The following is a 12,813-nucleotide window of genomic DNA, read 5'->3' as shown; positions in this document are numbered from 1 at the left end:
TCACCCTCTGCTCCTCCACTCTCCCCACATGTACTCTCTCTCTCCTCCTCCTCTCTCTAAAATAAATAATAAATCTTTTTTAAAAAGTCTCTTGTGGCTTGTCTCTCTGTTTTTATCTTATTTTTTCCTTCCTTTCCCCATATTCATCTGTTTTTCTTAAATTCTGTGTATGAGTGAAATGATATAGTATATTTCTTTCTCTGACTGACTTATTTCATTTAGCATAATACACTAATTTTATCTATGTCATTGTAAATGGCAATATTTCATTCTTTTTGATGGCTGAGTAATACCATTGTACATCTGAGTAATGTTCCATACCATGTCTTCTTTATCCACTCATCCATTGATGGACATCTGGGCTCTGCTGCTATAAACATTGGGGTGCATGTGTGGATGGATCTTTTTTTTTTTTAATCCATTCATCGATCCTATATGTTTTGATTGGAGAATTTAGTTCATTTGCATTGAAAGTAATAATTTATACATAGGTACTTATTGCCATTTTGTTAATTGCTTTCTGGTTGTTTTGTGATTCTTCTCTGTTACTTTCTTCTTACACTTTCTTTGTGGTTTGGTGATTTTCTTTAGTGTCATGTTTAGATTCCTTTATTATCTTTTGTGTACTACTATAGGTGTTTGCTTTATGGATACCATGAGGCTAACATATACTAGTGTGTGTGTATACATACATAGTCTCTTTTAAGTTGATAGCAAATTACGTTTGAATGCATTCTAAAACAATATTTTACTCCCCCCCATTTTAATGTTTTTGGTATCACTTGCACATCTTTTTTGTATCACTTAACTGATGATTAACGCAGTTGTAGCTATTTATACTACTTCTGATTTTTAACCTCTATACTAACTTTATAAGTCCATTACCTTTACTATATATTTCCTCTACTATGAGATTTACAATTTCATATGTTTTCTTGTTACTAATTGATGTCCTTTATTTCCAGCTTAAATAAATCCTTTTAACCATTCTTGTGAGGCTATTTTGGTGGTGATAAAGTCCTATCAGTTTTGCTTGTCTGAAAAACTCTATCTCTCCTTTAATTCTGAATGATAGTCTTGCCTGGAAGAGTACTCTTGTTTGAAGTTTTTTCTTCTGACCACTTTGAATATATCACGCCACTGTCTTCTGACCTGCAAAGTTTCTACTGAAAAACATGCTTATAGTCTTATGAGGGTTCTTTTGTACATAACAAGTTGTTTTTCTGTTGCTGCTTTTAAGATTTTCTCTTTCTCTGTAAATTTTGATATTTTAAATATAATGTGTCTTGCTGTGGATCTTTTTGAGCTCATCTTATTTGAAGTCTCTAAGATTCTTGGACCTGCATGTCCGTTTTCCTCCCCATGTGTGTTTTTAGCCATTATTTCTTCAGATTATTTTTCTGCCCCTTTATCCCTCTTTTCTTCTTTTGGAATCCCTATAATGTGAATGTTATCCCACTTGATGTTGTCTAATAGGTCCACTAAGCTATCTTCATTTAAAAAAATTTTTTTTTCCTTTGCTGCTCTGTTTGGTTGAGTTCTACTGCCCTTTTATCTCTTCCCTGTCTTCTAAATCACTAGTCATTTTTTCTGCTTATCTAATCTGTTGTGAAAACACTCTCGTGTATTTTTAAGTTTAGTTATTGTATTCTTTAGTTTCGTATTTCTTATATATTCTGTATCTTTAAGTTCTCAGTGTGTTCTTCCATTCTTCTCTGAAGTTTGTTGAACATCTTTATTACTATTACTTTTCATTCTTTGTCAGATAAATTACTTACCTTCATTTCCTGAAGTTCTTTCTGACATTTTACCTTGTTCCATCATTTGGAACATATTCCTCTCTTCCCTCATTTTACTTGACTCTCTGTGTTTGTTTCCATGTATTAAGGGAAACAGCTGGTCTTGATGGAGTGGGCTTGTGTATGAGATAAACTTTATCATTCAGTCCTGCTCTAGCTCTTGGTTGTCTGTCAAACCTTTGTGATTATCTAAGATTTAGTGTGATAGTTTATGCTGATCTAGCTAGGACTTATACTGTGTTTGCTATACTTGTAACTTTCTGAGACTTCAATTTCCTCTGGTGTCATTGATTTTGTCTCCCCTGGAAAGTCTTAAATAGAGTCTGACCTTTACAGTTTTTTCAACTATAAGCCCATTATTGTGCAGAGATCTTGTTGCTGTGATGATAAGATATTAGGAAGGGGTACTATTCTATAGTCCTATAATTAGTTCTTAGTCTTTTGTAGGCTTGTACCCTTGAGATATGACCTTCACAAATACTTCTCAGCTCCCCCACCTTAGGTGTGACAGGAAGGTTAGAGGGGGCTGAAGTTGGCTCGTGGCCCTTCCCTGGGTAAAATAAAGTAGTTTCCCATAAGTGCTGGCTTTTGTTAGAGAGAAATGGGGGAAGGACAGAATGCTATGGCATACGGTTGCTCTCTCTCCATTTTTTAGGGCAAAAGTTTGCCCTGTGACCTAAATTCTCTGACAGTCCTAAGAACAATTACTGTTTTTCAGTTTATTCAGTTGTTTTATTGTTGTAGGGATTGAATAATGCTTCAAAGGTCTTTATATTGCAGAGCAGAAACCTGAAGTCTAGGCTATATTGTGCCTGAGGTTCCCTCCAATGGTTGCCAGCAAAGGAACTTAATTCACCTTAAATGACCCATGTCCTTGCACTGCTTTTGCTTAGTTAAATGCTGTCATCCCTTTTCTTTCTTCTTTGGCCTATCAAGAGGAATTTGTCCATTAATAAGTTGACAATTAAAAAAATGTGATCAGTATGGTCAGTACCTGGCCCTACAATGAGGTTATGAGATTAGGAGAAGGCAGCTGACAGGTGGGCCTCAATTTCTGTGGGGTGGACCCTTCCAGAACAAGCTTCAGGCCAAAAAAAGACTCTGGCCAGTGCCCCCATGCTAACCACTCACTCACTTTTTTGTTTCTCAGGCATAGGGCTAACCTGAGTCTCTTGTTGACCAACTCTTCAAGGTCACCTTCCAGGAGAGGCTTGGAAAGCATCCCAGTGAGGCAAGTAGCAGTGACAGATACACAAAGCCCAGCAGTGGTATGGTTTTGGACTTTGGTCTACAAAGTCATCTCTAAATTATTGCTAGAAAAGAGGAATACAATGAGAGTTCCTTAGCCTGATGCCAACTGTGTCCATCAGTACACAGGGGTCTGCTGGTTGGAGGAAGAGCCTTCCAAGTCTCATCAGTGTGTATGTGTGGGGTGGGGGGGTCTGAGCCTTGGCCCCTGGGGTAACAAGTTCCAGGGCAGAACTTTAGAAACACGCACAATAACCAGCCACAATGTTTCCTGGAGCCAGGATGGAGGAGTCAGTGAAAGAAGGAAGCAAGTGAAATGATGGGAGTGGAATGAAGGCCAGGCCCAGTGTTGTGGATGCCAAACCAAGGATGCCCATGCTGGAGTAAGGCTGGAATAATACCAACATTAGCAAGTTTCCAATAATCCCTTTAAACAATTAAAAAAAAAAAACTTTTTTTAACCTCTGAAAGTCAGATGACTCTATTTGGAATACTTTCTCTATCAGTCAGTTTTAGATGTTAGAAACTAGCCTCTCTAAAAGGAGGCTTAATTCTGTAAAATTTATCTTTTACCACAGTTTCGATGTAAAAAACATTTTAAAAAACAAATTTTGACTTGTGTGAGAGCATATACTCATAAGCCGAAGCTTTCTACTTGGGATGTGGCTTTAGTCCTTAAGAGAAAAAGCAAGCACTGCTGTCCTTTGAAACAACACCTACTGGATCTCATGTGTGCATGAAGGAGTCTGCTTTTATACTTGTCATTTTTGTGTTGAATATCTATTTTGAATTTTCAAAATTATGCTTTGATTCTTCATAATTTCTTATAGAATTTCTTATAGAATTGATTTGCATTGATCATAAACAGTAAATAAAAGTGTGAAATAAGTAGGTGGGTAAAAGAGGAGCTCATTTGTTTTCGGCAGCAGAGGATGGGAAAGACATTGGGTGAGGTTACCGGGTCACCAAGGCCTTGGGAGTGGAGTGGTGAGAGTCAAGTCCCTGTCCTCCATGGAGAGGAGAGTGGGGGGACTTGCCACTCTCTTAAGTCAACCCTAAAATAACTACATATAGTTTAGAGGGATGCCACCCAAAATGTTTGGCATCTTATTTGATATGATTGTTGATCTTCCCAGAGAAAGAGAAACTAAAGGGTGTGGTTCTTGGAGACGGGCTGCCTAAGTTTCACTTAACACAGCACACACACAAGGCAAGGCGTGAGTTTCCTCTGTTAAAAGAATATCTGGAAAGCTATCTAAATTGAGATACTTTCCTGCACCATCCTTCCCAAGCATGTAGTCTGCCAAGTGAGGGGACCCAACATCACAGAAGCACTGGAGTGTTTTGGCATGAACAAATGGAACAGAGGTTAGGGGATTAGCTCAAGTGGGGGAACTGAGGAATGAGGAGGACCCAGGGGAGGTTGTGGCTGCACTGTTTCCTTCATCTCTCCTTGCTTCAGTATTGAGAGAACAGCAAAAGTCTGTCAGAGGGAGAAAGTAGGGGTGCCTAGGGGAAGAACAGCCCCCCCTCCCTAGAGCAGGCACACAGCCTGCCAGATGCCAGAACTGGATATGAGACCAGAGTTTGAAAACTAGAGCGATCATTTAATAATTAAAGTTATATGAACATTTTGAACTGTGTTATTGAAGAAAAGAAAGAAGGACTCTAGGGAGGCAGTTGAAGGCAGGGATTTAAAAACTATGAAAGACACGAAAATATGTCATGTCACTACCTTGTAGTGTTAAGATTATTCAATCAGATGGTTTTGATTTTCAATTATATATTTTTAAGATATCTTCTTGTTTGTTTTCCATTGGCATGAGGCAAAAGGAAAAAAAAAACACTGGCTTACTTTTTTAGTAACAAAAGCAATCACACACACTCCCTGTAAAAATTTATGGTGCCACTGTACCCATAGTATAAATAGATTGTATTTTGTCTGTTCTCCTAATAGCAAGTATGTGGTACTCCATCCCTGCTTTCACTGCTGCAATGAATATCCTCTTATATTTTCAGGTGCTGGTGTGAATATTTCTATAGATTAGATTCCCGGAATTGGAACTATTGGGTCAGAAGATGCTCACCTTTAGAAATCAGCAAAATTAACCCCAAAATGTGTCAATTTATAATCCCATTAAAGACATATGGAAGTGCTCAATCCATGGGAATGGAAGATTCTCATGGAGCCAAGGATAACTTGACTCCCACCCACTGTTGAAGTTAAGGTCTCTCTCAGCACTGCCCACCCCTGTGAGTTAGCCAGACCCGATCTGCCTCAAGCCAGAGCAGCCTCACTTCACGGTTTTATTTTGTACAGTGGATTGGGATCCACACATAATTGCCTTGTTCACCATCTCCCAGTTTTGAGGAATAGCTCCATGGAAAATGTAAACAGTGGGGAGAACTGAACATACCATGTCCTATTTTTTAGAAATTTTCAAGAGAGTCATGGGGTTTGACCGGAAGGAGCCTTGGGTTTCTACTCTGAATATTCTGGCCTCTTGGGTGGCCTCCAGCATGGCCTCTATGATTCACAAAACATCTAGCTGAATGTCTAGGATCCCTGGACTTCCCCATTATTTAAAATGCACTGGTAGAGGATCAGTTATTTTAAAATACTTTAACTTGTCTTTTGTATCAGCTGTGTGTCTTTCTCATTTAATGTATAAAAACAATAAAAGGAACAGATAACCATTGTATACAGTCAAGGAATATATTTTTAATGTTATCATATAATATTTGTGAGTAGGACCCCAAAATATTAGCACACTAATGCAAATGGTTATAGAAAACTAACTTTTTCTGAATATCATACATGGTATGTTAACAAGACTATAATTTTTTAAAAGTTTTTACGTTAATTCTGCTTGTTAATATAATGTTATATTAGTTTCAGGTGTATAATACAGTGATTGAAAAATTCATACATCACCAGGTACTCATCACAAGTGCCCCATCACCTTTTCGCCCATCCCATCAACCCTCTCCCCTCTGGTAACCATCAATTTGTTCTCTATAATTAAGGTGTCTCTCTTGGTTTGTCTCTCTTTATTCCCCCTTTGCTCATTTGTTTCTTAAATTCCACATACGAGTGAAATCATATGATATTTGTCTTTCTCTGACTGACCTATTTCACTTAGCATTTTTTAAAGTTTTTGTTGTGTTATTTTTTAAAAATTTTTAAAGTTTTTATTTAAAGTCTAGTTAGTTAACATAGAGGGTAATATTAGTTTTACCTGTACAATATAGTGATTCAATACTTCCATACAACAGTGGTCGATGCTCATCACAGCAAGTGACCTTCTTCATCCCCATCACCTGTTTAACTCATCCCCCCATCACACTCCCCTCTGGTAACCTCCAGTTTATCCTCTAGAATTAAGAGTGTTTTTTAGTTTGTCTTTTTTTGCTCTTTGCTCACTTGTTTCGTTTCTTAAATTCCTCGTATGAGTGAAATCGTATGATGTTTGTCTTTCTCTGACTTATTTCCCTTAGCATTATACTCTCTAGCTCCATCCATGTCATTGCAAATGGCAGGAGTTCATCTTTTATGGCTGAGTGATATTTCATTTTACATATATAACACCTCTTCTTTATCCATTCATCAACTGCTTCCATATCTTGGCTATTGTAAATAATGCTGCAATAAACATGGCGGTGCATGTATCCCTTTGACTTAGTGTTCTTGTATTCTTCAGTTCAGTACTCAGTAATGCGATTGCTGGGTCGTAGGGTAGCTCTATTTTTAAGTTTTTAAGGAAGCTCCATACTGTTTTCCAGAGTGGTGTACCAGTTTGCATTCCCACCAACAGTGTAAGAGGTTTGCCCTTTCTCTGCATCCTTGCCAACACCTGTTCTTTCCTGTGTTGTTCATTTCAGCCATTCTGACTGTTGTGAAGTAATATCTCCCTGTAGTTTTGATTTGTGTTTCACGGATGATGACTCATGTGGAGCATTTTTTCAAGTGTCTGTAAGCCATCTGTACGTCTCCTTTGTAAAAATGTCTCTTTGTGTCTTCTGACCATTTTTTAACGGGATTATTTGTTTTGGGGGGTGTTGAGTTTTATAAGTTCTTTATAGATTTTGGATACTAACCTTTTATCAGATATGTCATTTGCAAATACCTTCTCCCATTCAGTAGATTGCCTTTTAGTTTTGTTGATTATTTCCTTCTGATAAGAAGCTTCTTATCAGGATGAAGTCCCAGTAGTTTATTTTTGCTTTTGTTTCCCTTGCCTCCAGAAACATGTCTACTAAGAAGTTGTTGTGGTCAATGTCAAAGAAGGTACTGCGTGTGTTCTCCTCTAGGATTTTGATGGCTTCCTGTCTCAAATTTAGGTTTTTCATCCATTTTGAGTTCATTTTCGTGTGTGGTTTAAGAAAATAGTCCAGTTTTCCAACACCATGTGTTAAAGAGACTCTCTTTCCTGATACTCTTTCCTGTTTTGTGGAAGATTAATTGACCACATAGGTGTGGGTCAGCAATTGGTGACTGAACTTAATCTCCAGCCTCTCTTCACTCTCTGAGTTCAAGGGTAGATGGACAGGGGCTAAACTTCAACCTTTTAATCACATACTTTGGTTCCCCAAAAAAACGAGCTCCCCCTTAGGGGGCTTTCCAGAAGTCATTTCATTAACATAAATGAGGTGTGGTTGAAAGGGGCTTGTTATGAATATCAAAAGACATCCTAATAGCTCTTACCACTTAGGAAATTTTAAGGGTTTTTAGAGTTCTGTGCCAGAATCTAGGTGGACGACCAGATACTTTGCATTAATCATAATATCACACCTATCTTGTATTTTTCCTGACTCAGCCCTGGAGTCAACCACTTCTCAAAGGAGGCTTGGTTCCTTTTAGTGGAAAATAGTAATAAAAACTCAGTTCTGGGGGTGCCTGGGTGGCTCAGTGGGTTAAAACCTCTGCCTTCCGCTCAGGTCATGATCTCAGGGTCCTGCGATCCCCACATCTCAGCACCACATCTCAGCCCTGCATCTCATCGGGCTCTCTGCTCAGCAGGAGGCCTGCTTCCTCCCTCTCTCTCTGCCTGCCTCTCTGCCTACTTGTGATCTCTGTCTCTCAAATAAATAAATAAAATCTTTGAGAGAAAAAAAACAACTCAGTTCTGGATGCTAATTGTGTTCATTGGTACTGGAGTGTTATTGTTCTTATGCTGTCAAAACTGACAGAGCCAGGAACCTTATGTGTGCACACATAAATCTATCTACCTATTTTTCAGGTGTGTGCGTGTGCTCCATCTACCCATACATTGTAAAAACCATGAGTTCACAGAGTTACTCTTCATTTTCTTCTTTCCACTTTCTGTAGTTCTGTATTTCATTTCTGACTGAAAAACCTCTTGGCAGACATAGGGAATTCTCTTATTTGCCCAATCCCTTGTTAATCAATTCTTGTCATTATTCATCCTTGTCATGATTCATTTTAAAGTTCACCTGGTTGCTGTGGCCCCATCAGTTTCGGAGCACATCTGAACACAAGATGTTCCAACCCTGGAACTTCTCTGCTCCAGCCCTGGAATCAGCCATTTCTCCAAGTTCATCTCAGGGGGAAATGACATTTAAAACTGGGATCTAAGCCCTAAGTGAACTCACTACTTATGAGGTGTCATTGCTTCCAGACATTTTGGAGCTAGAATACATATAAATATTGCATAGAGCACTGGGTGTGGTACATAAACAATGAATCTTGGAACACTGAAAAAATTAAATTTAATTTAAAAAAAAAGAAAAAAAAATTTTAAAAAAGTATTTAAAAAAACCCAGGTTAACAGATAACTCTTACCCAGTCCAGTAAAGTTTCCCACCATCTCTCCCCTATTCTAGTTTCTTTCTGGTCTCCCACAGTACACACTGTGGCTCTCAACAACATGAACTTATTGCTCCTCCATACACACAAATGAGCTTTGGAATTCCCTCTACTCATTAAAGAAAATCATATAATATATATGCATACAACTATAGGCAAAGTTTCCTCTTTTTTTTTTTTTTTTTTTTCCTCTGCTGTGCAGTCTTTAGCCTTTGCTGACATTTTGGTGATGTTTCCTCCACTCTAGAGGAAGTGGGAGAGCAAATCCCAGCCAGGGATCCGGGAAGCTGCCAAAGAACCTTGCCAGAGCAGGCAAGAGAGTGCCTCACCACAGGCCCAGGGTGGGATCCGAGGGCTCATAGGGCTGTAACCAGGTATCAAGCTCATCCTCTTCAAGGATGCGTGTCCTTCTGACAGGCAATGGGCAGATGGTGAGGGGATCTGGGTGTTCACTACCGTCATGAGCTCTGGGTCTGAAATACGCACAGAGCGTCCCTGAGAAGGTGTCTGTGAAGGTGAAGATGTGGGAGCCGTCTGACACGTTGAAGAAGGACAGTTTTCCTGCCTCCCAATCCAGGAAGATGCCCACACGCCGCGGCGGCACACGCAGGGTGAGCGCAATGCGATGTGGGTCCAGGATGAAGTACTCACAGCGGTTCCACAGCCCCAGCACCCAGTAGCCGTTGGCTGGGCTTAGGTGCACCTGCCCCGTGCGCGGCACGGAGGCCAGACACACACCCAGGAACCAGCGGCTGCGCCTGCCCACATGCACTTCCCAGTAGTGGCGGCCAGCAGAGAAGCGCTGACAGCTCATCACACACGTCTGCTCAGAGAACCGCTGGGGGTCCCCCACCACGGGGCAGAGCTCTGCTCTGCAGGAGGACACGCTCTTGCCATCCTGGGAGACTTCCAGGCTGCGGTGCGCGGAGGCCGGATCAAGGGTTACGTTCACTGCGCAGAGGCACAGAATTAGTGCCTCCGAAGGGCGGTTCTGGGCCCTGCCTGCCCCTTCCCGACAGGTAAACCTCTAGCGCTCCTGCTGGTCACTCCCACTCCTGAAACCACCCCTGTGTACCAAAGCAGCTCACAAGGTGCTTCTGAGCACTTCAAAGCCATTGGAAGAATCCTATTTCTTTCCTGAACTGGAAGTTTCCTAACTGTCATACTAGGTGCCATGGAGAGCAGACATAGAAAACAAGGTAGATTCGTGGGGATGGAGGCGGGCTCCTTTCCCCCCAATTCCTGGCCAGTGGGAAGGGGCTCCAGGCTTCAACTCCTCACTGATGGCACCACCCAATGTGACTTTGAGATCATCATGTGAGCTCTGAGCCTCAGTTTTATAGCAATGTTAGGATTTTAAAACTGAAAGGGACCTCTGAGATCATCCAGTCCAGTGCCCTGCTCTCCAATACCCCACCCCTCAAAGCACACCCACTTGATAGATGGGAACCCCAAGGATCTCTTCTGTCCAATGAGAGGTTCCTACAAACTAGCCCTAACAGTCTTCCTACCAGATGGAAACAAACCTAGTAAAACCCAGAAAATAATGTGCTTTTAGGAGATGTGTACACACAAAAAAGTGCATGTGTGAGTATAATCAGATGTGTGCATGCAAGTATGTATGTGTATACATGTAGGCATACATGTTATGTTATGTTGTGTATGTGCAAAAGTAGGCTTCTGTGTTTGTGTGTGTAAGCTCCATACTTGACTCCTGGACAGATCCTTCCTCCAATCTCAGATTTTTCCACCTCCCTTCTGTTTAAGATCCAACAAACCCCAGTCACAAGGTCACAGTTCCTTGACTTCAGTTACCTGCATATTGTTGGGCTGCTTTCCACTCTGAAACCAAACAGAAAGAAAAAAAGAGACTCAAAGATCTGGGTCAGTAATTCTGCAACCTTGAGGGAGGTTCAGAATGCATGAAGGATGCTACAAACTCAATGATCTCATTCCCCCCATGACAGCTAGTTGGAGTCTGGAATGGTCTAGGCGCACAATGGCATTTCTCTGGGAATTCAGGATTAGGTAAGGGCTAGTGTCAGTGCTGGGTTATACCAAATCTGCATGCAATCTAACCTTGTACTGAAAAAGGCAGGAGAACAAAGCATGTGGGCAAAGAGAATCAAGGCAGGTTATTGGGATGCCTTTAAGGTTGCACAAGAAGTTTTAATTTCTGACCAGCAGGTTCAGTCTGAGGAAGTCTGGCTGAGCATGGCTCCTGTCCTAAAATGTCCTTTAGGTACCCTGTTTTGCCTCCTTTCTTAACATAAACCACTCTGGATGGATTTCTGTTTTATTTTATCTTATTCCACTTTATAACAAAGAGATCAACAAGTCACAAAATAGCAAAAGTAAAAGAAGTTTTCAGAGCTCCATAAATTTACAGCAGAGCCCTTAAACCCTGGGTCTACATCAGAATAATTAGTAGAACTTTTAAAAACATATAGCTCTTGCATAGAATAACTCAATTCTATAAAGATGTTGATTCTTTCTAAATTCATCTGTAAATTCAAAGGAATCCCATGCAAAACTGCTTTTGGATTTTTTAAAAGGAATTTTGTAAACATATTCTAAAATTTAAAATAGACCTAAAAAGATCCATTCATTTTTAAAAGGAAGCAGAAATGCAGGAAAACTTGTACTTTTGGGTACTATAAAAGCCCTAACAGTGAAAACAATGAAGTAATAGGTGGTCGACCAATAGACCCATCTACACATGAGAACCAAATATGAACTAAAGGCAATACCCACATTGATAGGGAAATCACGGTCGGTGTAGTAGATGGCACTGGGAAAACTGACTCACTATATGAAGAAAAACAGCTGTATTCTCACCTGGCACCAAATAAGGTGACAAATTTCAGATGATTTAAAGACATACACATAAGACATGTAAAGTGAACAGAAGAAAGTGGAAGATAATATCTTTATGACCTACGTGTTAGGAAGGTTTTCTTCAACAGAACTTCAAAAACATATGCCATAAGGTACAAATTTGATGCATATGTATCTGTATAAGGATATTAATCCCTCACTGGTATTAACCACTGTGAATTCCTTCTTCTAGTCTGTCACCTGCATTTAGCTACATCCTTGGTTTCCCACTGAAAAGAAACCATTAATTTTGATAAAATCAAATTCATTAAACTTTTACCTAATGACTTGTGTTTTTGAGACTTTGTTGGTGTGTATTTATGTATGTCTATATATATGTCAATATATATGACATATATGACACTATATATTGTCATTATATACATATATATGTCATGTCCCCTTGAATCAATAAAAGAAAGATAGCAACCTCATACTAAAAACAGCCAAAAGGGGCACCTGGGTGGCTCACTTAGTTAAGCTTCTGACTCTTGATCTCAGCACAGGTCTTGATCTCAGGTTCATGAGTTTGAGCCCTGCATTGGGCTCCACATGGGGGCATGGAGTCTGCTTTTAAAAAAAATGGCCAAAGGACAAGAATTAGCAATATTTAAGAGAGGAAGGCCCAAAAGTCATCTGGCATACGAAGAGATGCCCAAACTTAGTGTTCAGAGGAGAACAGACTGAAAGAACAATGAGTAATCACTCATCCCCATCGAGTGGCTAACTCAGAAAGTGGCTTATATGGGATGTGGGCACATGGAGTCTCCATGCACTGCCAATGGCAGGATGATGGCACTGCCTCTGGGGGATCCCTCTCTCCCACTTACTGACATATCCCCTATGGGCCAGCAACTCCCTCCCTTTCCAATACATCCCAGAGAAATCTCCACATAAAGCCTGAAGGTGACAGATTTGAGGCTGTTCATCCAGTGTTGTGTGTGGTGCTGTGGAGTTAGAGGCAGGCTGGATATCTATTTGAAGAACATGGTTGGCTAACATGGAGTACACTGCAGCAAGGAGACCCAGACCAGATATGGTAGCAGGGATGGATACCAAAAC

General features: G+C 40.3%; 1 protein-coding gene across 5 annotated transcripts in view; it reads right to left on the bottom strand.

Annotated features, from left to right (window-relative positions):
* The window catches only part of BTNL9 (butyrophilin like 9), a 49,912-nt gene that overhangs the window by 10,884 nt on the left and 26,215 nt on the right, over positions 1–12,813 (bottom strand). For 3 of the 5 annotated variants that reach the window (XM_032848043.1, XM_032848044.1, XM_032848045.1), the window contains 2 exons: positions 10,690–10,716; positions 8,951–9,825 (listed from right to left, as the gene is read on the bottom strand). In XM_032848043.1, coding sequence (XP_032703934.1) covers positions 9,200–9,825; positions 10,690–10,716 — 653 coding nt within the window. In that variant the 3' untranslated portion in view covers positions 8,951–9,199. Of the gene's footprint in view, positions 1–2,962; positions 3,113–8,950; positions 9,826–10,689; positions 10,717–11,628; positions 11,713–12,813 lie in introns of those variants that run through there. The other 2 variants (XM_032848046.1, XR_004381493.1) reach the window with 2 other exon arrangements.

This window comes from Lontra canadensis, unplaced genomic scaffold (assembly GCF_010015895.1).
Source record: "Lontra canadensis isolate GAN:19392208 unplaced genomic scaffold, GSC_riverotter_1.0 scaffold199, whole genome shotgun sequence".
NCBI classification, from domain to species: Eukaryota; Metazoa; Chordata; class Mammalia; order Carnivora; family Mustelidae; genus Lontra; species Lontra canadensis.
This window is presented reverse-complemented; position numbering and strand designations above follow the sequence as displayed.